Source organism: Artemia franciscana, chromosome 5 (genome assembly GCF_032884065.1).
Source record: "Artemia franciscana chromosome 5, ASM3288406v1, whole genome shotgun sequence".
NCBI classification, from domain to species: Eukaryota; Metazoa; Arthropoda; class Branchiopoda; order Anostraca; family Artemiidae; genus Artemia; species Artemia franciscana.
In genome coordinates, this window is record NC_088867.1 from 13829808 (window position 1) to 13855611 (window position 25804).

At 35.6% G+C, this 25804-nt stretch overlaps 1 protein-coding gene across 1 annotated transcript in view; it reads right to left on the reverse strand.

The window, feature by feature from the left end:
• Positions 1-25804, reverse strand: part of LOC136027001 (structural maintenance of chromosomes protein 5-like) — a 116528-nt gene that overhangs the window by 75531 nt on the left and 15193 nt on the right. The window contains exons 3-5 of the mRNA XM_065703883.1: positions 22288-22443; positions 12134-12263; positions 3634-3757 (exon numbers count right to left, since the gene is read on the reverse strand). Of these exons, the coding sequence (XP_065559955.1) occupies positions 3634-3757; positions 12134-12263; positions 22288-22443 (410 nt within the window). The remainder of the gene's footprint in view (positions 1-3633; positions 3758-12133; positions 12264-22287; positions 22444-25804) is intronic.

Consider the following 25804-nt stretch of genomic DNA (forward strand, 5'->3'; position numbering starts at 1 on the left):
GAACGTAGAGTTGGGTTATCATATGCTTCTTTCGTAACGAATAAGTTTTGGGAATTTTTCACAGGAAACATTCTCCATATTGGAACTTTCTGTGGGAAAAAAAAATTCCTTGAGAGGGGAAGGAGGACATCCAAATAGCCTAAATTTTTTCAGAGGGGCTCATGACTTCCAGTATGACTTGAGAAAAAAAAAGAACGTTTCAACGAAACTTCAACGAAATGAAACGAAAGTTCCCGTCTTCTTTCGAAACTTTTTAGCTCTGTCGCTCTACCACATTATCTGTTCACCGTTTTGGAAAATGGTCAAAAAATCTGACAAGTCAAAAAATCATTCAGTTTTCTTCTGGTTTGCATCTTTTATGTTTTCCCCCTTGGACCCACAACTCTTATCTAGTTAGAAAATTCAGCCTTGCTGACCCCACTATAGCTGTGGAAAAGCCAATTCGTGCTTATAATTCCCGTTTAACGAAGTTAAGCCATCCTTGGTCGTCGGTGCTGGCCCAGCAGTTAAGATGTATTTGTTGCGTTGTTTTCGTTTTTTAAATGTTTCTTTTCGCGCTTGGTGTGCATTTCTTCTTTTTTTATTGTTTCATTTAGTTTTTTGTTCCGTCTATTCCTTTCTTTGTATGACAATAAATAATAATAATGATATACCCCTTTCGACAAGAATTTTAACAGACGAAAAATGGAACTTTTACGACGATAGCTTTCGGCATATTGGACCCCGCCTTACTGTAAGAAAACTCCCTGTCGTTTGCTTGACTCCAAAAACAATCTTAGATTAACTTTACCAGGACATAAAACGTGAAAAATAATAAAAGGGCATCAAATTCCAACTAGAGGTAACTTACTCTCTGTGGTAGTTAGACTAGGCATCATATTTATTTACGATTCAAGGTGTTGTTGCTACATTCTTCAAGAGAAACACCAAAAACATTTCGTCAAATACGTAACATCAGATATTATGACTGAAAGATTAAATTCTTCCCGAAGTTAGGATACTGTTAAATAAGAGGACACTTACTTTCAACTTCCAGAGAAAAAAAAATACAACAATTTGACGCACCTTGTTTTGATTTCCATCTATCAACTTTTCCACTTTGTTTCTATGGGGCCTTCCAGCTATTGCACGATTCTCTGTTATACCAAAATTTAATCGATTTGCTCCTTAATTTGCGCCTTTTTCTAATTTCCTTCTGTCAAAGCATTGCCTAGGGCTATATACGACCAACCTGAGGTAGGTTCCGTAGGCTACTTTGTTGCTATGGGACCTTCTGGCTATTGCGCCAGTTCCCTATTATGTTCAGATTTTCACAAATTTCAGAAAGATTTCAGATGATTTTGGAAGGTTGTTGAATAACTTATTTATTTATTATTACTCCGTAATTATGGTACGGAAATTACTCCGTATTATGAAATTACTCCGTAGCCTATATGAAAGGGGCTTTTCCTTTTCAACACCCCGCTCTTTACGCCTAAGTTTCTTTCTGTTTTAAAAATAAGAGAAAGAGTCAAACTTTCTCTTTCTCACGACTCTGCTTTTAAAAAAATAAAAAATTTAGCGTAAAGAGGGGGGCGTTGAGGAGGAAAAGCCCATTTCATATACGGAGTAATTTCTGCTCGTTTTAAGTTTTAATGTTCCTCCTTACTTTCATTTTAAAAAACTTGTTTTTTTTTATTTAATCAAAAATTAAGAACGCTCCTATAATTTGACCTTGACCTATCTCATGAAAATAACAGGTGCCATTTTATGAAATAGCTATTTCATGAAAAGTTTCATTGTACAAAAGATAGCAGAAATAATTCAGAAGCCAGATGTTTCTACTGAATTCATTTATGGATAGTTACAAAACAGCTATTTTATGAAAATGTTATTTTAGAGCAAAAACAAGTCAGACGTTCATACCAAATTCGTTTTATGGTCAGTTCAAGTTGATTTTATTTTAAATTATAAACCGAAGTAGAATTTTCAAAGATAGAAATAGTTTTTCTTTCTTATTCTCAGTTTCACCAGCGGTCAGAATTTATTTCTTTTATATTTCTGGAATTAGATGTTTACATAATGCAGTTTTGCTGTCTGCCAAAGAGAGTGCTTCAATTAGGCGAATTGGAAAGAAGATGTCCTTCTTCCACGTTTATATATCAACTTCTAAACAAGATCCTCAATTTCCCAATCAAATAGTTCGTAAGAGTAAGGAGCAACCCAGCCCAATAATAACCAAAACTCTAAAAAACAGAATTTTGATACCAATAATAAATATCTAAAGAATTGGATTTTTATGCTGATTTGAAATATATAAGTTTTATTAAGTTTAGTCTTACCCATCAAAGGTTACAAGCCTGAGGATATTTTCCTGATTTTCGAAAAAAATTGGGTACACCCTCTAAAATTCGTAGAATCTTAATGAAAATCACAACAGATGATTCAGCGTGTCAGAGAATCCTGCTGTAGAAGTTTCAAGCTCATATCTGCAAAAACATGGAGTTCTGAACGTTTTGCCAGGCGAAAGATCACTTAGGCGTGTTATTTTTTTTTTCCCCCAGGAGCGATTGTATCGACCCAGTGGGTCTAGAACATCGGAAAAAAGATCTTCATAACGGAAATTAAAAGTTCTAGTAACCTTTTTAAGTTATCGAAAAAATTGTAGGGCAACTAGGCCCCCTCACGCCACTTTTTTCCCAAAATCATCCGATCAAAATTTTGAGATAGCATAGTTGAAAGACCCAATAACTAAATTTTTGGCGATGATATGACCCCTCCCCAGAACCTCTGGGAAAGGTCTTTAAGTTATAAAATTTGCCTCTTCTTTACGTACAGTATTTATTATTGGGAAGTATGCATACATTTTTCGGGTGGGGAGAGGAGAACGAACTTTTTGCTGGGGGCTTCGCACGGGGGGAATTTTCCGTGGAGAGGGAATTTTTTAGGGGTGGAGCTTTTCAGGGGAAAATGAATACTGGGGGAATCAACTAAAATTCCTTGGCGAAATTTCTTTTTAAGTCTTGCTTTCTCTTTTCTGGCTCAATTTTACCCGTGGGGGTGTTAAAGAGTAATTGTCCGGGGTAAATTTTCACCAGGATTGAATTTTTTGAGAGGATATTTTCACGGGGAGGGGGATTTTTCCGTGAAGGTCGAGCCAGGTTTCATGGCGTAATTTAAAAAACGATCACAAATCAAATAAAAAAACTAATTTTTTCAACTGAAAGTAAGGAGAAAAATTAAAACTCTTTACACTTAAGTTTAATTTTGTCCCAATCCTTTAAAAACGAATCCTGAAACACAAGGGTCGTTTGATTAGAACAATAAGTAACTTTTTTACAAGTGCCGAAAAACTTTAGCGTGAAGAGCGAGGTGTTGAAGAGGGGACAATCCCCCTCCTATACGTAATAATTTCTGTTCGTTTTAAGTTTTAATATTATTCCTTACTTGTTTTTTTTTCATTTAATAGTTTGAAAGAACAAATTACCAAGTTAGCAGTTTTGAAAAAAAACTTTTTTTTTCAATCAAAAATGATTAGCATCCTTACCCTCTTTCCACCATGTTTCAGTTCCTATTTTATTAAAAATACATTTTTTTTCTTTCAGTGGATTTTTTTAAGATTACAGTATATTTCGTTGAAAGGATCATACTAACCTTTCTATATCCGCTTTCAGACTTTGCAGAGTAGCATTACCATTTTTGAGGCTGGTATCAAATGTCCTCAACTCTGTTTGGCTGCTAATTAGATAGGTTAAATCAGCTTCAAGGGAAAAATCGCCTATAAATAAATGTAGTTTAATCCCACAGTAAATCAGGCGAATGAAAGCCTCTAAACTATTTCAATATACAATTTGACGTAATTTTGCCGTTTTCACGCTTAGAGATAATATCTTAATTTCTAAACTTCTAACAAAGTGTCAAATGGCACTTGCACGACTATTCTCAGACGACGGCCGACAGGATAATATACGTTCTATAAAATCACACTTTTATGTTCCAACCTTTGAAAGGCGAAATTTCAACGGTTTATCGGTGAACAAATTTCTTGTATCAGTTATGGATATTGAGAGCAACGAAAGGGAGCTTAAATCACACGACGCACAGCAATTTGATTGCATTTCTAGGAGACAAGGATCGTTGTAAAACCCCAAATTGCGTCGTCGAGGTATACTTATCTTATAAACCTACCTTAATGACAAAATCGTCACCTGGGAGCGAAATTGGCGTAAATGAAGAACACAAAATTTCCAAAACACGCGTTTGAATGTTTGCAACCTTGCCGAACAGTTGGAGTAGAAAAACACGAAAATATTACATGCTGAAAAGCATATCATTATAAAGGGACGGTTAGGATTTCCAAGCAAAACATCAAATACTTTCGGCGCAATAAATTTCCAAAATACTGTTACGTCAATTGGGTTTTAACAGTTGGTCAACTTATCAAATACGTCAAAACCGGTTCAAGCGTGTTAAACACCAGACATAGGACTTACGGTAAAACTGACCAGTAAGGTGGGAGTAAAAACTGAGTAAAACTTTTAAAGAAATTCACATATGACATATTAACAAATGGATGCAAAAGAACGTCAAGAAACGGGTATACTTAAGTGTCACAACTATGCCTTTCACCTTTTCCCCATGCCTTGATTTGTGACAGCTTTCTCTTAGGAACAGAACCCCACTCTAGCTTTCATGGAACTGAGTAGTTTACTTGAAACATATTTGGCAGTTTCACGACTAGGTAGTAATTTGCATGGACAACCGGCATGAATCGCATGAGAGACTCTACATCTTTTATTTTGTCGTCTGGCAAGTCCAATACCCAAATGATAAGACATTGGAAACTCGAAATTCTCAACTATCCTTATCTCTGACATGCTTTTCCCCTTCAGTCCCTGAAATGTTATCTCTGGGGTAATTTGGACAACTTTAAACAGAAATTACTCCGTATATGAAAGGGGCTGTTCCCTCCTCAACGCCCCGCTCTTTACGCTAAAGTTTGACTCTTTCTCTCAAATCTACTTTTAAAACAGTGAAAAACTTTAGCGTAAAGAGCGGGGCGTTGAGGAGGGAACAGCCCCTTTCATGCACGGAGTAATTTCTGTTCGTTTTAAGTTTTAATGTCGCTCCTTATTTTCAATTAAAAAAACTTGTTTTTTTACTTAATTTCTGAACGTTTTTGAATTAATACATGTTTTGATTTTGGCTCTCCACACATGAATACTTTTTTTGTACGTATTGTGTAATACGAAATTTGCATTTTTTTATTTTTTTTTTCAGCTAAATGGCTTTTTCTTAGTTTTGATCAGACGATTTTGAGAAAAAAGGAATGGAGGACGGGGCCTAAATGACCTTGAATCTTTTGGTTACTTAAAAAGGCAACTAGAACTTTAAATTTTTTACGAACGTTTTTATTAATAAAAAATATACGTAACCTCCGAATTAACTTTCGTAAAGAACTTCTATATTCGTATATTTTGATTACGTATATGAGCAGGTTTGCCCCCTCTTTAATACCTTGCTTTTTACACTAAAACTTAAATTGTGTCCCTATTCTCTAAGAATGACCCCTGAATCACAAAGGCCGTAGAAGAAATAGTTGAAATTCCTAAAAATACTTTAGCGTAAAGAGCAGGTATTTAGGAGGAGATGAACCCCTCATATGCATAATAATTTTCGTTTGTTTTGTTTTAATGCTGCTCCTTACTTTCAGTTAAAAAAACTTTTTATATTTATCTTTTCATTGTTTTTTGTCTTAAATAATATAAGAAAATCCTGCGCCCCCTTCATGGAAATTCTCTTCTGCCATGACGAATTCCTCCACGGAAAGATCCTCCCAAATAACCCCCTCCGCATAAACCCCTCCCTATCCAAGAAAAAAAATTCCCCTGAAAACGTCTGTACACTTCCCAATAACCATTACTATGTGTAAACACTGGTCAAAGTTTGTAACTTGTAGCCCCTCCCCCGGGGACTGTGATGGAGTAAGTCGTCACCAAAAACATAGCTATTAGGTTTTTTGACTATGCTGAACAAAATGGCTATCTCAGAATTTTGACCAGTTGACTTTGGGAAAAAATGAGCGTGGGAGGGGGTCTAGGTGCCCTCCAATTTTTTGGTCACTTAAAAAGGGCACTAGAACTTTTAATTTCCGTTAGAATGAGCCCTCTCGGAATATTCTAGGACTACTGGGTCGATACGATCACCCCTGGGGAAAAGAAAAAAAAACAAATAAACACGCACCCGTGATCGGTCTTCTGGCAAAAATTACGAAATTCAACATTTTTGTAGATAGGAGCTTGGAAATTCTACAGTAGGGTTCTCTGATACGTTGAATGTGATGGTGTGATTTTCTTTAAGATTCTATGACTTTCAGGGAGTGTTTCCCCCTATTTTCCAAAATAAGGCAAATTTTCTCAGGCTCGTAACTTTTTATAAGTAAGACTAAATTTGATGAAACTTATACATTTAAATCAGCATAAAAATTCGATTCTTTTGACATATCATTTAGTATCAAAATCCCATTTTTTAAAGTTTCGCTTACTATTGAGCCGGATCGCTCCTTACTACAGTTCGTTACCACGAACTGTTTGATAAAAGAGTATCCTGGTTCATAATATTTCATAATAATTATGTCAACCTGAGGATTTTTGACCAGGATGTTCTGCATATTGTAGATCATGATGGAATTTCTATTTTGTGGAACGCATGAATCTGACCTTGATATTAACTTTCTAATATCAACAAATGTCTGAAACACTTATCGAGAATAGCTGCCAAAGCTCTTGGGATGTCGTTTCCACCCCTACCACCTTGCATCTCGGACGAAATGGCACAGCAGACTTTGCTGATAGACTCCCCTGAGTTTCTCGTGAAGTCTAGTTTAGCTGTGAGGTTGTAAACTGTAATCTTTCGCTTGTAAAAGAAAGGAGAGACATTGCCCTTGGGTAGCAAAAAAACATTTTCTAGATCAAAACAGTTAATCGCCATTGGATGATTAGAACGGTCCCTATCAGGCTCCTCTCTACTCTCTGATTTTCCTTTCACATGCCTCTCGTAGGTCAACCGAACTGAATCTGGTAAATCAATGCCGTTCCCACAAGCAACCTTTACTTTTTCACATATGTCACATCCATCACTTTTGGCTACATAAAAAGCCAAGTTGAATTCTGTATTAAAAACTCTGTGATATACTCTCTCTCCCCCACAGTTTTTTCAAAAAAAGCGGCATTTTTCCTCATAAAGTTCAAAATTTTTTCGCAAATTTAAACTGCTGTCAAGATATTCACGAGAAATTTTGAACCGACGGTAATGAGATTTAACTTTTGGAAAAGACAAAATATGTTCGCGAACGCAATTTTAGGCGTCATAGCTTATTTTGTTTGCAGGTGGTGGAGTTTGTTTGGGACTAAGTACATCATCAGAAGTCTTGGTATTATGTGCATAATAAGTCCGTTTCTGGCCAATGTCCAATGTTGACAGGTCTTTGCATACACGGTGGGTTTTTTCCTAGGCTGGCATATAATAAAACAGGGTGTTTTTTCTCCTATTTTCTTTTTTTTTGTTCTCTTCTTTGGCAGGTATTTAGAACTCTTAAGGTAAAACACTTTTTTTTAATCTTTTTTGACAAAGCCCAGAACATTTCAAAATTTTTTGTCGCTCTTCTTGGCTAATTGTGTGAAAGGAGTAGGGGCATGTTGAACTACACTTTCTCGCTTTTATCTGAAGCTGTTTTCCCTACTTCTTACTTTTAATAGGGTCAACGTAAACTGTTCGAACATTAACTGCCGCTTTATTTTACTCTTGAACCATTCACTTTCTCTCTTGACTAGTTTTCTGGTCCTTTTCATCTGCAGAGTCAGACTGTTCGACAATGGCCCTACAAGCTGCTCAACAGTTGCTGGGTCATCTATGAGATGTAGGGTGATATGACACACCCTCTGGCAATTATACTGAGCTGGACAAACTGAAATTGCTTTTGTCTACGGACATGTCTGCAGTGTTTCACAGTGTTTCCACTATGGGGATTTCCCCCCTAAAATGGGGATTTTGTCTTTTAGGGGCGAGTTTTTTCAAGGATTTGGGGATTTTCTAGGGATTTTTCCTCTCCCATGGACTTTTAGGGAAATTTTTTGGGGTTTTCCTTTAATTTGTTCATCATCATCATCTTCTTGATCAGAGAAGCAGGAAAATTCGATTTAGGACCTGTTTCCTTGCGAATTAAACTTGGAATCACATAGAAGAACTTCTTCAGTTGCTTATAAAATTTTAACACCACACAGATTTTGAGATGTACAGGAGTCTTAAGTAACAAACTAGCAACGAAGAACTGTTTGAAACAGTCCCATGCTGATGTGGGCTTCAAACAATAATTTCAGCTTGGACTGTTCTCGATTAATGAAGTCATACGGTTTGTCATTTTTGGGTTGTTTTTTCATAAGAGTATTTGGTAGATAGCATGTCATTTTTTTACAGGTCAGATAATAAAGTTATAATATATTTTGATAGTTTTATAGGGTACGTAGTTGTTCTTACTGTAGTAAATTTTTTTGACAAGCAGTGCATGCACGATTCTTTTTCTCCACAGTACTTGTATGATGTTTACGATTTTTGTGTAAAATCAAAAAAACTTGAACTCGAACTTGTAGCCAGCTTTATAAGTACTGGCGTGAATAATAGAGGTAGGCCATAACTATTCGAACACCTCTCTTACCGTTTCATTACCCTAGTTTTTAACAGACAAACAAACTGACAGCCATTTTTTTAAAACAATGGCACATGTAGGAATAAATGGATTGTGTGTTTTTGGCAAGCCTACGTACCCAGGAGAAAATCATGAACCTTCATACTATAATTGGTAAATTTTTTGTTGTTCATTTTTTTGACCTACAAATAAAGTGAACATACCACTCGATGTCTTTTTATATGTTCTTTACAAATATAACAATCGCCTCTGTCGCAAATTCAAATTTAAGCACAATTTAAGCTCTTGAAACCAAAATATTTCGAGTTTTAGGGTATAAACAAAGCTTAAAACATTGGTCTTAGCATTGAACTTCCTGCAGAAGGACTATGTGTAATCAACTAGTGCTTTAGAAATCGATGTGAACAATCGGAAGTTTTAACTTCCCCTTGAAAGCGTTTACTTGGGTCCGAACGGACAAGATTCCCTCTGTACGTCAAGGTCAGATACCGCCGTCCCCCCTGATACAATCGAAGTAGCTCTCAAAGCTGCATAAGAGTTCCATATCAAAGCAGTAGGCCAAATACAGAAAAGGTTTCATTTCGAAGACGACATTTACAAATATACTGAAATGGTTGACCCAGTGTCAGCCCAATCACTTCAGCCTGCCTCTCTGCTACCTTTTGTTAGGAAGTATGGACAGATCCCATGGGACCGAACCAAAACCGAGCAGGAGTGGAGGAGGCAGAGCCTCATCGATATTGAAAACGTCAAAACAATGGATGCCGTGACCTGCTGGTGTTTGGTGTTGGTGAAAAAAAAAAATGCTGCCGGAACAGAATTTGTATCCTAACCTGAAACCGGCAGTATTATTTATTTCCACTGTTCCATTTTCAAGTGTCAATGTCGAGAGGTTTTTCAGTGCTGTAAAAGTAGTAAAAACTGACCGTCAGAATAAATTGAAAAATAAACTTTGCAGTGGATTCTAAAAACAAAATATGGAATGAAAAGGGCTCAAGAAATTGTGGAATGTGAAGATGATTAGTTACTTCACCACATGAGAACGGTGAAAGCTTCAGCCACCATACAAAAAATGTTGAAGACACATCAGGGGAAGATAAGGTCTGATTACGTTTTACAAGTTACGATTGTACAGTATTAAACATCTTGTACTGTAATCTACATTACAGTACTACATTTTCTTTTCTATTTGCTTAATATTATTTGAAGTATTTTTGCAGCTATTTATATTTAGCTGATGATCAAAAAGCACTTTAAACGGCATGACAAAACATTATATTATGGTATTGATAGCTAGGCTTCAATCTAAGAAGCCAAAACATGTTACCTTTCAATGGTACGGGTAAAATGAGATAGGGAGAAGCGGTTCAGGGAGTAATTAGAAAATGGGAGATTTTTAGAGATTTTGGAACTGATGATGGGGATTTCTAGGGATTTTTCAGCTCTGTATTAGGGATTTAAAAAGTGAGAAAGTGGAAATACTGGTGTTTCATTAGTTTCATCATACGAATGGTCAGGCTGGACTAACATTTCAAATAACATTGGCTGAAGAGTGGCATAAACAAGAACTGTTGAGGTAGGATTATCATCGGTCTTGCTTGCAAAGCTTTCAGGATATTCATCGCTTCCAGCAAAACAGACAAATCGCAATAGCCAAAAGAAACCTATACATTGAATTATTAAGAAATATTATGGGGAGGTATAGCTAGAAGGCACAAAAAGGGCATTGGTGCTAATAGTTGGTCTGTAGATATCAAACAAAAAACACAATGTCGATTGAGAATACACAAGAAAACCGCCCAAAACAACGCCAATACATGCCATAAGGTGCTAGAAGGTAGCGGAAAAGTATATATTTTCGATGCATTCTACTACTCGTTACTTATTTTTCCAGTTTTTATTTTGTCACAGTTTATTCCATTGAAAAGTACATGGGTTGAAACAACTTAGACGCATTGGGAGAATAGATGGGAAATATATAATATGGGCTATATATTTGCACATCAGAAGGGGTTGGGGGTATAAAATAGCGGGCTGCATGCAAGATGTGTCAACCATGATCATTCTGCACTTTATGAAGTACTAATTGTTATCTTTAGAAAGGAAATATATTATTTAGGCTATATATTTGCACATTGGGAGGGGGGATAAAGTGTAGCGAGGCTGTATGCGAGATGTGTTAACTATGATTCTAAGTAAGAATTGTACTCGTATCATATTTCCTTCTCTCCAGTTCTCTAGGCAAATACCCAGAAAAGTATTTCCTTAGCATTATCTTTATTATTGCAATTTAGGGTTAAATTATTTAGTGTGCAGCATCAACAATTCTTGCGCAAAAAGTGCTGCCTATTTATGTTTCCGTGCCTGAATTCGCTTTACAAGATTTCCTCAAAATCGCCTACTCTGGATATAGGCTAAGCTGAGAGGGCACTCAGTTGTGAGTTCTAAAGACTATTTAACCCAAACTTGAAACTTCTAATATCATAAGTGCCTTCCAGCATCTTCCACAAGTTTGTCCATTTTCACAGGAGTAGCAAAACAATTTTTTATTTAATCTTCTGTTACTCATTTTATTTGTTTACGTTTTTCTAAAAGTTTTCTTCTAAAAAACACAGGCGAATGCGCAGATAAGTCAAAAAGTCCTCTGTTATAAGTCCATGACTGATACGTCAATTACGCTTCCAGCAGAATGAAATCAAATGAGAATTACGTCAAAAGGGTTTTGACTCGTAACGTTGGATGGGAGTGCGATACGCTAAAACGAAGTCTAAATTCAGAAAGAGTAACAAATTTCACACTAGATGGCATTGATAACTCAATTTCGCTTAGAAGTCCCTAAAACGCCAATTCCACTTCCAGGGGACGACATGTTGACAGTTGAGTCAACACGAACTATCACTGTCTTGACAAGAGGCAAAATTCACGGACTGTGTCATTAACTTAGGCCTAAGTATCAGAAAATTTACGCTCGCAGAAAAACGCAGAAACGCACTCGCAGTTTTATAGGAAGAAAAGTTATTGGTTACATGTATATAAAGAAATATCATAATAAAAATCTATACGGTTATGAACGTAATGAGTGTAAAGGCCAAACCTTCTGTTCCTGTTGCAAGGGAGCTCACGATTATAGTGTTGAGAAAAGTTGTCATTTATGTTACAAAAATGGTTAAAACACATTAAAGTACATTATTGGCTTAAACCTTTCAATGACCCATTTTTACTTGCTACTTTAGAATATATAAGGAGCCCCCTTAGCTTTCAGAAATAAAATTAAAATTAAATTAAAAATCCTTAGGGAAATCTAAAAACATCATTAAAAAGAAATGTTTATGTGCGCTTAGAATAGAGAGAATAAAGTCAGGCTGTCAAAGCTGGAGTCTGAGTAAACAATGAATGTTGGCCTTTGGCCAACATAAAATTGGAAGATTAAAAAAAAACTGAGGAACTAACCGGTGCAAATTTGGGTGCTCTTCAGTAATTGCTGTGAAGACATTTTTGCGAAGTCCTGTACCTTTTCCTGGGATTGGAATTGGCACAAGTTATTCATACTGATATTAAGATTCTTGAAAATTTCCTTCGCCTGCAAAAAAAAGTAAATAGGAGAAAATTGGAAGGACCAAAAGATATTGATTGCCAGGTCTTTTCTGTTCGCTTCGCTTTAAGGCTATTGTATTGTCACCTCTCACCCACTGGTTGATGCTCTGGATGTAAATTATTTGTATCTTAGTTGCTCTTAGGGGTTTAATACTCTCTAAGGCGAGGCAGCCAATCGTTGAAAATGGTAGCTCCATAGCAAAAACAATCATAGATCTAAAGCTAATTTAAATTCTAGTTTTCTATTTTCTTTCTCTTTCCCTATCTATCTCTCTTTCTACTCTCTCAAATAGATTTTTGTTGATGAATGGACAATGTCAAAATCAGAGTAATACCGATTCTGTTTCTTAGCAAATTGACTATGTAATATTGTCAATACATTTTATCTGCACTAAGTACGACACTGAGGTTGAGATGGTTCCCTCTCTAACAAAGGCTAGCTTTTCTTCAATTTGAGCTATATCACTTTTTACTTCTTTCTAACCTAGGTTTTCTATTTCAATTGAATTTTTCTATTATTACATCAAGAATTTTCTAGATGAAAATTTTAGTTTTTTCCTCCTATTAGTTTTACTTTTGCGTCTTAATATCCAAATGCTTAATATCATCTAAAACACTACTAATGAGGCCCCCGGGGGCAAAGATACAAATACCGTCCATCAAATTAAAAAAAAAACAATCAAATTTAAAATTAGAGCAAGGGAGTACAACTGCATAAACGGAGAGACAAAGAGGGAGGCCAGAAAAGGTGAAAGCGATCATCTTCGCAATAGCTCGTTCTTAACGCTAAAGTTTGACTCCTGAAACACAGGGGCCGTTTAATTAGAATAAGAAGCTTTTTGAAAAGTACTGATAAACTTTAGTGTGAATTTAAATTTTTTTATTTCAATTAATTACTATAAAAATATTCAATAACAAAAATGCAACCAGCAGCAAGAAGGCTCTGGAGAACTTGTGATGGCAGTCAATTAAACAGAAATTACTGAACAATAAATTAGCTTAACATGAACTTAAGTCCATTTCAACTATAATTAATATTATAAAAAAACATATTACTAAAAAAAAAATATAAAAAATAAAAAAAAAATGAAAAAAAAATTGTTTAAATAATTGTTGGTGTTCAGCCGCCTTAACACTATCAGGGAGTGAATTCCATACCGACTGGCCCAAATGTTTCATTAAAAAACATCTACCACTCCTATACTCAGTCATCAGATTAGTAGCATTCCTCGTATAATAACCATCCAAATTATTATTCTGTCTTTACAAATCTAAAAACAAACGCGGACAAACTTCATGCAGACACTGGTAAGTAAACACCGCAGCCTAGTAGTCACGAACTTGGCCTACATCTATCCCCCTTAAATTCCTAAGACATGCTGCTGTATTAATATTCTCTTTAACGTATCCACCTACCAAACAGACTGCCTTATTCTGTAAAATCTGAACATAAAACATAAAACACAACCGTAAGATATATAGGGGCTAATAATCCCATGATAAAGAAGTAACAACACCCGAGCTGGTACGAAGTGCTTCAGACGACGTAAGATTCCAAGGCCTCTTCCAACTTTTGATGCCACAATATCGCTGTGACGTTTCCAAGACATGCTAAAATCCAGGTGAAAACCTAAATACATCACCCAAACAACCTGAGCAAGGTATTGAGGGGGAACCCTCCATACGGAATAATTTTTGTCCAATTAAAGATTTAATGTGGCTCCTTTCTTTAAGTTGAAAATACATTTTCAATTTAATTCAGCTTATAGATCAATTTGTCTCAAACAAAAAGTCTATAATAACCTACATTCAACAAATATCACTTCCTAGTGGCTGTCTAGGTATACTGGTCGAATTCAAAGCTTCAGCTTATTACCAAAGGCTCTTATGTTTGACACCAACCAACGGTGGGTATCTTTTCTAGTATGTCTAGTATATTCTAGTATTTTCGTTCAATTAATAAGCACAACAATTTATGAAACCCGTGTCTAACAATTTTTTAGGAGGGTGGGGGGAAGGATACCTCATAAACAAAAGAAGAGAAAATGCAAACAACTTATTATGACAATATTTTACATTTTACGTCTAAAAAAAATTATTTTTTTTAGACGTAAAATGTCTTCCCTATATTTATTTAGTGTGAGAGGGAATCAGAGAAGGTCGAATAAATGTTTTTTTGTTTTGTTTTTTTAGAATCAAGAAGTATCCGCATTGAAGCACTGGTCTAAATTATTGGATTTTCATAGTTAGTAGAAAAAACCCTACATAATTGGCTTGAAACCAGGGAGGAACAAGAGATGTATTTATTCGATGAAAAAAAAAACGTGGCTTAAAGTCAATTAGTTATGAAAGTGGAAAACTCAGTTATTTTTTACACGATGGGAAAATCAAAAGCATTTTACTACAGGAAGGGCCAGCGGCTTTCTGGGAGGGATGGGGACCCTCAAAACTGTTTAAAATTAATTCAAAACTATTAGGACCACAGATAATTTAAAAACTAAGTCTAGAATTTTGCTATTTTTTTAGAGGGGCTTACTGATGTTACAAGGAACTATAGAGAAAGAAAGTCTTTGAAGTTGTAGTACCCACTCAATTACACAGTTTAAAGCAGCAAATTGGTAGACTTTTTCAACATTATTCAACCAAAAAAATTCAATATAGACAAGTAAATTTACAAAAATACCAAAACTTTCTGTATCATATAGGGTACATTTTTTCAACACGAAACCTCTAAGAGGAGGAGGTTTCAGTCCCCTGTCCATTAAACATGTCCCTATCTATATTTAAATAGTAGCCTGGATACACACATTAACAAAATCAGTTTTGAAGATAATTCATTTTCCAATGCTAGATGTGTAAACGTACTTCTTAGGTGGTATTAAACTGTTAAAAAGACTACATTTTTCCACAAAAATTTTAGCTGTTTATCCATGAGTAAGTTTATACAGGAAACACTTTTACGATACTTTTATAGCCTAAACTTCTGGATTGTTCGCTAGGTAAATTTTTCTTTGTTAATTATTTTCAGTAAATGAGTCACAACATCGCTAAGATTGCCAAGAAAATGATATTTTCTCTCAAAAAATAAAATGCTAATGCATATGCTAATTTACAAACATATTTGCTGACCGCTGCGACAGAATTATCGAATTTCCACTGACTTGCCTTCTATCAAGTGCCTAGCGTCACCAGCAGTGAAAATTTTTGATGTTTAATCCATATACTAGAGCATGAAGAAGACAATGGGTAAAGGGTTGATTCAGTTATATTTAAGTAATGTGCAGAAGGGAGCGGGAGTGAGTTTGAAGAGCCGTATTGGTACCGACCAGCCTATAGGCCTTAAACTGCTGGGGACAGGCAGCTCAAGTACCCACACTTCCCAAAACACTTCATTAGAATTACGTAATCTCATAAGGAGAACTTTTTATTTTTAATAAAAAAGTGTATTAAAGTGTCTGAAGTTGTCAAGAATTTTGCGTTTCTTTTTTTTCTGTGCCTTTTCTTTCTTTTTCTTTTTTATACTCCTCTTTAGTGCATTTGTGTTGTATGCAGAGGGTAACAATAAATTATTATTCTTATTATATAAGAATCCACGGTTTTGGTGCATTTTGAATGCTTTATCAATCAGCCTTTGCATAAATATTTCATAACAATAGCTTAGGCTTAACAAAGAATGACTTGTCCTTATCTCGTATGTTTTTTTTTTGTTTTTAATCTCATCGTATACAGCCTATGATCATAGAAAGGGGGAAGAGAAGAAAGGGTGAAGGGTGACGTTCCACTCCACTTTTTGTGCTCTCGGGTCCTGTATGGCAACGGGCCGAAATTACGACGCATCTATTTAAATTGAAATTTTCAAAAATCCTCACAAATTCGCCCCATAGTACGATATGATATGTGCCAGCATGTGGACAATGGAGCCAAATTATGAAGACAATCCTTTGAAAATTAAGGTCCCATAAGTACGGCCCGTATATTATAATTTCCTGAAATCAGTGTCATGTCGGGACTAGTCACCTTTATATTTCAAGAGTCAAAGGGGGGCTACAGGATAAGAGCCCATAAGCCCTGCTCGTACACATGTTACACATCCTTCGAATCATGATTGATTTGACTCAACGACACAACGTTAGTGTGTTATTTATACTTTTACTGAATGTGTACTTCATTTAAATAGCATCAAATATTACTATTAAATGATTGTACAGCTTTTTTTCCTCATAGGATATAAGGGTCACAAGATTTAGGTACCTCCAGATCAAAGAATTCCAGCCTAATTTTACGTATTATAGACCAAAACGAAGCAAGATTATTCAGCGGTCTACACTTTATTTTTAGGATTTTTTTTCTTATTTAAATCCTCGAACAAAATCCTGCTTTTCGAAATCTTATTGTTCCTCTCCTGTAAGTCTAGATACACACTTCCATTTTGGGTGCACCAATATTTCTAAGCGTATCATATGTGCAATCTAAAAATAATTTGGAAAAAAAAAAACTTATTTGGGCATCACAATTTCTTGGAATAAAGATTATCGGACATCTTTTCCCTATATAGCTTTTTTGTTTTTTGGTTCAAATTAAAATTTCTTCTTTTCAAACATTCTCCTTCACAAATCTTCATTAATATATCTTACATGATAATTGATTTAAAAACTAATTAGTACACCGAAAACAAAAATCATGTAAAACAATTAAAAAATAAATAAACTACCCCTCCCCACTTTTACTCGCAACTGGTGGGCTGGAAGAGATTGAAGATTTTGAGAATCTTGGCAGCCTCATCGAGTCAGATGAGAGCATTGACCGCGAAATTACCACTATGTATAATATACTCAGAAGGATCTTTTAATTACAAAAAAAAAAAATCAAAATCCATTTCCCAATTTCATTTCCTTTCTTAGTAGGATGCACCTGAAACTCCAATCTTTTGATTCCAATACCTTTTCATAATTGTTTTTTTTAAACAAGTTTACTAATCTATAAAGCTTTTCATATTATTATACCATTTGTAAAATTCGTAACTTTCAGTATAAAATTAAAATTATCTTAAAAATATGCTTATATAAAAATATAAGCATAGAGTTTTTTTTTTTTTTTAATAACCGCAAAGTCATTGAACAGCATACAGAAATACTGGATTGACTTATCAGGTAGCATTTTGGTCTCGCCAGCTATAATACCAATAGTGAGTAATATACAATCTTAAATTGTAGGACATATGCTTTAGTATTACTGGAAATGTACATCAAATACGACATAATACGAACTCTGGAAATCCGGTTATTTCTCTCTATACAACAGAGAATTTCAAGCTATAATACAAATTCTAAAACTAGTCTTTGGCCCTAATGCTATCAAGATGGCTTTATTTCGGACCGAGTCTAAAAACTAATCATTCATGTCCTTTTCAGAACTTAACGAGAGCCAGTCATTGAACTGAGCCATTGTGCGGAAGTGATACAAATTAAACGAAGATAAAAAATAAAGCAGCAATTCTAAAATGCTTTATTTTTATTTGATACTAGCTGTTGGGGTGGCGCTTCACGCCACCCCAACACCTAGTTGGTGGGGCGCTTCGCGCCCCCCCAAGCCCCCCCGCGCGCGTAAGTCGTTACGCGCCATATTAGTTACGCGCCATTGTAGTTGTGTCCCTGTGTCCCATCTGTGAATAGAGATAGATATAAATATATGTTTTTAACTACGTAAAACATGCGAATATACAACATTCTTCGCTGTCCCATTGTCTGTGCATATAAATAGATTGTCAGGTTTACTGACTCTTGAACATGCAACATATAATTGTCCATGGGAAAAACAATCCGTATTCAGATCTATACCTCATTATTCTAATGATGTGTCCCTGTGTCCTGGTCGTCATTTATATTCCCTGTGTCCCGGTCGTCATTTGTGTCCCGGTGTCCCAGTTTGTAATTTCTCTTTGAGTGTCCCGGTCGTCATTTATATTCCCTGTGTCCCGGTCGTCATTTGTGTCCCGGTGTCCCGGTCTGTAATTTCTATTCGAACAATCCCTGTGTCCCGGTCGTCATTTATATATCCTGCCTGTGCCCCCGGCGTCCCCGTTGTAGTTGTGTCCCTGTGTCCCGGTCGTCATTTATATTCCCTGTGTCCCGGTCGTGATTTGTGTCTGGGTGTCCCAGTGTGTAATTTCTCTTTGAGGTTCCCGGTCGTCACTTATATTCCCTCTGTCTCGGTCGTCATTTGTGTCCCGGTCTGTAATTTCTCTTTGAGTGTTTTTTCTTTTTAGTTTTTTTTTAGTTTTTTACCTTTTTTCTTTTTTCAGTTTTCTTTTTCTTCTTTATTTTTCAGCGTCACTATGAAGTACATATCGACGAACCTTTGTTTTTTTAACTTAAATCTGGTAAGCATTGATGACCTTATCCAAGTCAAAATCCCAAACCCAATAGGTTCTTCAGTCATTTTACAATTAAACATTTTTCCGTGAACAAATGTCTTAAATACCGTTAATGACGTCACCGTCAAAGCAAAAATGACGACAACTAATTTCATGACGTCAGTCAACACAGAAACATGACGTCACCTGATCCACAGACAGACAGACAGACAACTTATTTTTATATATATAGATATAGAAGGACCTCGTGACTCAGAGCACTTACTTTAAATCCCGACCGGCATTAACCCTCTGATCACTCTTTTAAAGCAATCTATTGATTCTTAGAATTTTGCTAGAGCTCATACCATATGAGCTCTTAGCTCTTGTTGGTTATGGATTTAGTGATCTACTAAAAATGTTGTTGCAAACCATGAACTGGATAACCTCTATTCCCTTTTGAATCAAAATGCTTGACAAGATACCTTCCCAGTAAATGCTTTAAAAAGTGAGTGCATCACAGTTACAAAAACAGTGATATTATCTGAAAAGATCATATAGCAGGGACGAAACCGTGACTGAAAAAAAACAAGCAGTAATCGAACACAAGACACTCGAATCGAAGTCTAACGCTGTAATAACAGAACCACCCCTCTAATAATCAAATTTGATATGCCGGTGTTTTTAACTTGATTGCGCAGTTTATTAAGGGGGTGGGAGGGGGAACATACGGGAGGTGTTCTTGCAAACCTGCAGTTAAGGGCTTTGGACCATAGTCATTACAATGATGATACCGTTTTATACTTCCAAGCTTTTCTAATTAAAAAGTGACACCAAGTGTGGTTTTTAGTGCTATATCACACTTACGGATGGTAGAATTGATAAAGTAACGTAGATATTAGTAATAGCTTTCATAATAGCCAATAAACGTCACTCTAAAAAGTTCTGGTAAGCCACTAGCCCCACCTTTTCTACCTGAGACATGGCACCAAAAGCACAGGTTTTAATGCCTTTTGAAAATTGCTGATGGTGGAATTTATAGGAAGGACATAGATATGTGCAATATCTTTTATTTGAGCAATTAAGAATCTGTCTAAGATACCTGCAATACCAATACGTCCAATAACAATACGCCCACGCCGATACGCGTGATATCGCTACATTCGATACCGATATAGCATACAATCCTTTCTCTAGGGACTATGGAGGGTCATATCATCACCCAAACCAAAGATAGTGGACCTTTTACATATGTTGAACAAAATGGCCATCTCAAAATTTTGATTGGATCACCTTGGGGAATGGGCTTTAGGGAGGGGGACTATTTGAAAAGGGGGAAAATCTTACACTAATTCCCTTTGAGGTAAGGCCTAGGGGATTTTGCCCCTACTCTCCCCCTCTTACCAGCTCTATGGCAGATTTCACGGTTTCCTTCTATTGAATGACGCCTTTTCATAGAAAAAACTAAAGTAATAAACAAACATCTTTCTAAAACCAGAAACACTCTAAGTCTAAGCCTTTTGTTATTGCTTTCTTTTTTCTTAATAGTTCTGTAAATAAATTTCTATGACATTTTTAGAAGTATTCGAACCCAGTTTTTATTCTTTTGTCTTTAGTTTGGAATACCACCCCAAGAACAATGTAGACAAAGATCAAGAACTAGACAAACAAGCGGGCTCTTTTGCCTAGTATATATTAAATTTTATATTTTTAAATATCTCAAAACGGCACGATAATTTTTTTTTTCTGAGCATTGCCACAATAGCATTTTACGGTGTGAGAAAATGATCGGGTTAAGTCAAGAATTTGGAAGAATTCCTTTTTCTTCTTTCAGTGCCCAAGCAAATTCAGTCCCCCCCCCCTTTTGCATACAAGTCCAGTCGACATTATCCGTTATGGGTCAACCCTGACATCTCGATCATCCCTTAGGTCTATGACAATCTACCTTAGTTTTGCCCTAGGATGGATGGATGATAGACTATCTATCAACAAGTGAAAATGACGACATTTTTATACGTTCCTGAAAAAGGCTTATGCCAGCTTTGCCTCTAACTCAGACTATCTGTCTTGGCTTTTTCTCCAATTACCCATGGCTTGATGGCAACTTGATTGTAATTCAAATATATTTTTCTTAAATCGTCTATTAAAGGAAATTAATTTAAACAAACAATTTTTTTCTGAGGGAAGTAAAGAGCGAAGTTGAAACTCAAATAAACAAAAATTATTACTTCCCAGCTTATCTAACATATATCAATAAAACTACTGCAAATAAGTCAACTGTTGATATTTTCATGTTTGTAGGGTTACAGAAAACTAGCGCTTCACTAATAACACAAAACAATACAGGATTTTTGGTACAGTAAAAGCAAACCATTTAAGGACAATTATAACAACATAAAATCAAAAGCATTTTAGGATTGTTGCTTTATGTTTTCCGTTAATTTGGCATCATATCTGCACAGTGAGCTCAATTCAATGATTGATTATCTTTCTGAATCTGGAAAGGACACTTTAGGATGACTTTGTTGACAAGTACGAAATGAACCAATCCTGGTAGTATTAGGACTACAGACTCGCTTTAAAATTTCTCTCTCAACTTAAAATTCCCTGTTGTATAGAGAGAAATAACCGGATTTCCAGAGTTCATATTGTGGTTTATTTGTTGTTCATTTCTAGTAATACTAGGTGAAACCAAGATATTATCTGATAAGTCAATCTACTATTTTTTATGGTGTTTAATGACTTTGTACTTATTATGATAGTATTTATTTTTATGCCTAATTTTTTTAAATAATTTTAATTGTGTACTGAAAGTTACAGATATCAAAGCTCTTGTAAGACTATGACAAACGTTATAGATTTTTGTCGTTGTAAAACTATGTACTAACTTTTCACTCCCAAATCTAGATTCTTGTTTTTTAGACTTGGATTTTGTGTTTTCAGTAAAGCGCTAGTTTTCTATAACCCTACAAACATAGAGCAATGTCACCAGTTGGCTTATTTGCACTAGTATTATCGATGTATCTTAGATAGACTGCGAAGTAATAATGTATGTTCGCCTTAAGTTTCAACTTCGCTCTTTACTTACCTCACAAAAACTTTTTAATGTTATTTCTTTTTAATCACAAAAGTAAGCAGATGTAGCGATTTCCTTTAAAATGAGCCCTTAAACAGCTCTCTATGATGTTCCGGTGCCCAGCAAGCAGTGGAAATAAAACGAGAAAAAGAAGACACATCATTGCTACCCATGTAAAAAAGTGGTTTCCCTTATTGTTCGACTCAGGAGACCGCAAGTCTCCTGTATAGGAATTTCAGCTATGATGATTCCTATGATGTATCTTTTGTTTTCATCCGAAGCCCTTTTTTAGGAGATTTAGGATATTTTTGGAAATTATCTCTAATTGGTTTTCAAAATAACATTTTACTATTAGGACTAAAGTAGATAATGGTTAGCGTTCCAAAATCATCCAGAAATAGCGATATTTTTTTACCTTGCCAGTTTTTTAAACACGTTTCTTAATTTTTGGTTACTATGGGCTGGTTCGTCATTTACTAGGTTACGGCTGCCGCTGGAACCATGATCTTTGTCCAAATAAATAGGAAAAGGGTATTTCAATATTTCAAGAGCCTTTGAAATCGCTTTAGCGGTTACACTAACCTCATTCTTGTTCCTCCTCACACCATTGATGATCCACTGTGGGGATTTTCCTCTTAAAATCTCTAATCGGACGATAACATCAGTCCCATTATCGTTGTCTGATAAGTTTATTTCTATAATAGCACGATTTTGATGATGTCGGATGAACTCATCCACCTGAAAAACAAATTATTATGATTATCAACAAAACTAATAATAAATAAAAATTTGAACACGGGAATTTTTAGTATCAAAATAAAAATAATATTTTAAGAGATCAAAGAATTCAGAGACAGTAAGCAAAAAAGGATATATCAGATACAGGAAAAAGGGAACAGGGGGAGAATTTATTATTCTGAAGGGGTTTTAAAAGGTTTGTTTTACCCAGGGTTCCCACTGATGCCATTTGACGCAAAAACGACCACCTTTGCGTGATCCGTCAAATTTCCTCCGTTTTTTGTTGCAAGTCTCTGCGTCACAACGGTTCAACGGCTGTGTTGAAGTATTTCTACAGAGAAGTTGAAAATCGCAGCCATTATTTTGAACTGAAGGCTTTGTAGAACCATAGGTGGCATGTAACTGAGAAAATAAACATGTTTATCAAAAGTTTTATATTAAAATTTAACAAACCACATGAGGGTCGTGTCTTTTTAATACAAGATTTTAATAGGAGATTCTTGGCGGGATATTTCCAGGGAAATGAGCCAAGGAGATAAGACTTATATTTTTCATTAGGCATAGTTAGCCTAGCCCAGTGGTCGGCAAACTTATTAGCCAAAGAGCCAAATTTTTAGATAATTTTGAGCCAAATCTCCTTGTTGGAGCCTTGTTTTAAAATGGAGTTTAAAATTATTGTTTCAAAATTAAGCAATTAAAATTGCTTCTTCTAACATCGAAAAAATAAGTTCCCTTTCCCTTATAGTTTACGATTAAGCTGATTTAGATGAGCTGTAACGTCTACCATGATTGTATGTCCATCACATAAAAGTTTTGGATCTGCTAATCGTTCGTTAGTTCTGGACATTGAATGCCCTTCTCAAGCAGAAATGCATTATTTTCTGGAAAAAGGGACGCGAAACGTTTTGAAACGTCCCCTCTTGATGACTAACGTGCCTTGTTATGAAAGCAGGCATGTTCCAGTTCAATTATGTCCCTATTCTACCCCTAGCCCTAGTTATTAGATAAATGACCTTTTCTCGTGTAAGGAAATCGCTTTCCCCCATACTTCAACGGGATTGACATCTCTTTGAATCTAATGGTAATTAAAGCAAGGAAACAATTTTTTTTCAATTGAAAGTAAGAAGCAACATTAAAATGTTAAACAAACAGAAATTATTCCGTACATGAAAAGGGCTGATCGCTCCTCAATGCTTCGCTCTGTATGCTAAAATTTGACTCTTTGTCATAACTCTACTTTTTAAAGTAATAAAAAAAAACTTTAGCGTAAAGAGCGAGGCGTTGAGGAGGGGACAACCCCTTTCATATACGGTATAATTTCTGCTCGTTTTGAGTTTTAATGTCACTCCTTACGTTCAGTTGAAAGTTTAGATCAACTGAATATTTTTGGGGGGAAAGCTTTAAGCTTTAGACTAACTAAATAAATTTTTGGGGAAAAGCCTTAACTTCCACTATACTTTAACCCCACTCCCCTAACAAAGAAACACAAAAGAAATATATAATATTGGCTACACATTCCTACACAAAGGAGGGGAGAGGGCTAAAGTATTAAAAAGGTACTTTAAATGTAATAACTATTTTCTTAGCATGTCTCATTATTCTACTGCATAATAATGCCAATTCAGAAAAAAAGAAAATATAAATATATAACCTAAGGCATTACCTAGCTCATTAATGGATTTCAAGAGAAGTGAAAATCATATTTTGAAACAATGCTGAATCAGGAATCAAATGAAGCTACTCTTTTATTACCAGACTGCTTATTTCATATTTGGGATCTTAGTTCAAGGTCACTATATTGTCTAAGATATAGATGCATCTCTGAACAATAGCCTAGGCATGTTATTAATAGAACATAAATTAGATACAAATTAAAGGAATATTTCATTTGATACCCAACTTAATATCCTTTTCAAATAAAAGTCACTGCTAGTTACTAGCCTAACCTACGTATATTTATTATTTCTTAGGCTATATTAGGGGGGCTGTCCCCTCCTCACTACCCCACTCTTCACGCTAAAGTTATTTTGTACTTTTAAAAGAGCTTCTTATTATAAGTAAAGAGCCCTTATGTTGCAGAAGTCGCTCTTGAAGAATCGGGGCGGAAAGTCAAATTTTAAGAGCAAGGTATTGAGGAGGGGGAAGCCCCCTTAATATACAAAATAATCTCTGTTCGTTTGAAGTTCTAATGTTGCACCTTACTTTCAGTTGAAAAAACTTACTTTTTATTTAATTTCTGCTGAAATTAACCCAGAAATCAAGCTTCCCTCCATGAAAAATTCCCTCCACCATAAATATCTCCTCAAAGTAGCCCTCTTTTCACGTAAAATGCAACCCTTGCCCATCCATCCACCTGGAGAATACCCCTCAGACAATCCTATCCTCGCTGAAAATCCTCTAAGAAGATTTCTTGCGGACGTTTTCATATCATGTCGGAAATCCGCCTCCTTGAAAATTTTCTCCGGAAATGACAATACCCCAGCGTATTATTTTATATCAAAATTCAAGTCAAAATTCATAGTCCGAAAAAATTATAGAATAACCGGTTTTAGTTCAAGTAACCTCTCGATTTCCAGACGAACATTCTACCACAAGGCTATAAACTTTATGTAGCGATTATGAATACTGTGTGTGAATTAAATTTACAAAAAAAACATGCTAGGTTTTTAGTACTCTTAAAAAAGCTTCTTATTGTTCTGATTAAACAACCTTTGTATTTCAGGAGTCGTTCTTAAAGAATTGGGACACAATTCAAACTATAGCGCAAAAAGCGAGGTGTTGAGGAGAGGGAAATACCCTTCATATACTTGGTAATTCCTGTTCATTTTAAGTTTTAATGTTGCTCCTTACTTTCAGTTGAAAAAAAAATATTTTTTGTTTGGTTTCAAATCGTTTTTTTAAATACTGCCACGAAATCTGGCCCCACCTCCACGGAGGAATCCCCCTTCCTACCGAAATATCCTCTAGACAATTCAATCCAGGTGAAAATATACCCCGGGCAATGACCCTTAATAACTCCATGCGCAAAATTGATACGGAAAAGAGATAGCAAGACATATAAAAATAATTTTTTACAGATATTCTGGCAAATTCATCGAGTGTAAAATTTTCCCTGACAAGTCCACCCCCTGGAAACTTCTTTCTCCACAGAAATTCCTCCGTGGAAAAGCCACCAGCAGAAAATGCGTCCCCCACCCGAAAATATGTGCATAATTCCCTATAACAAATACTATGCGTAAACAATGAGCAAATTTTATCACTTAAAGACCTTTCCCCTGGGGCTGTGGGGGGCCATGTTATATTCAAAGGCATAGTTGTAGGGCCTTTCAACTATGATGAACAAAATGGCTATCTCAAAATT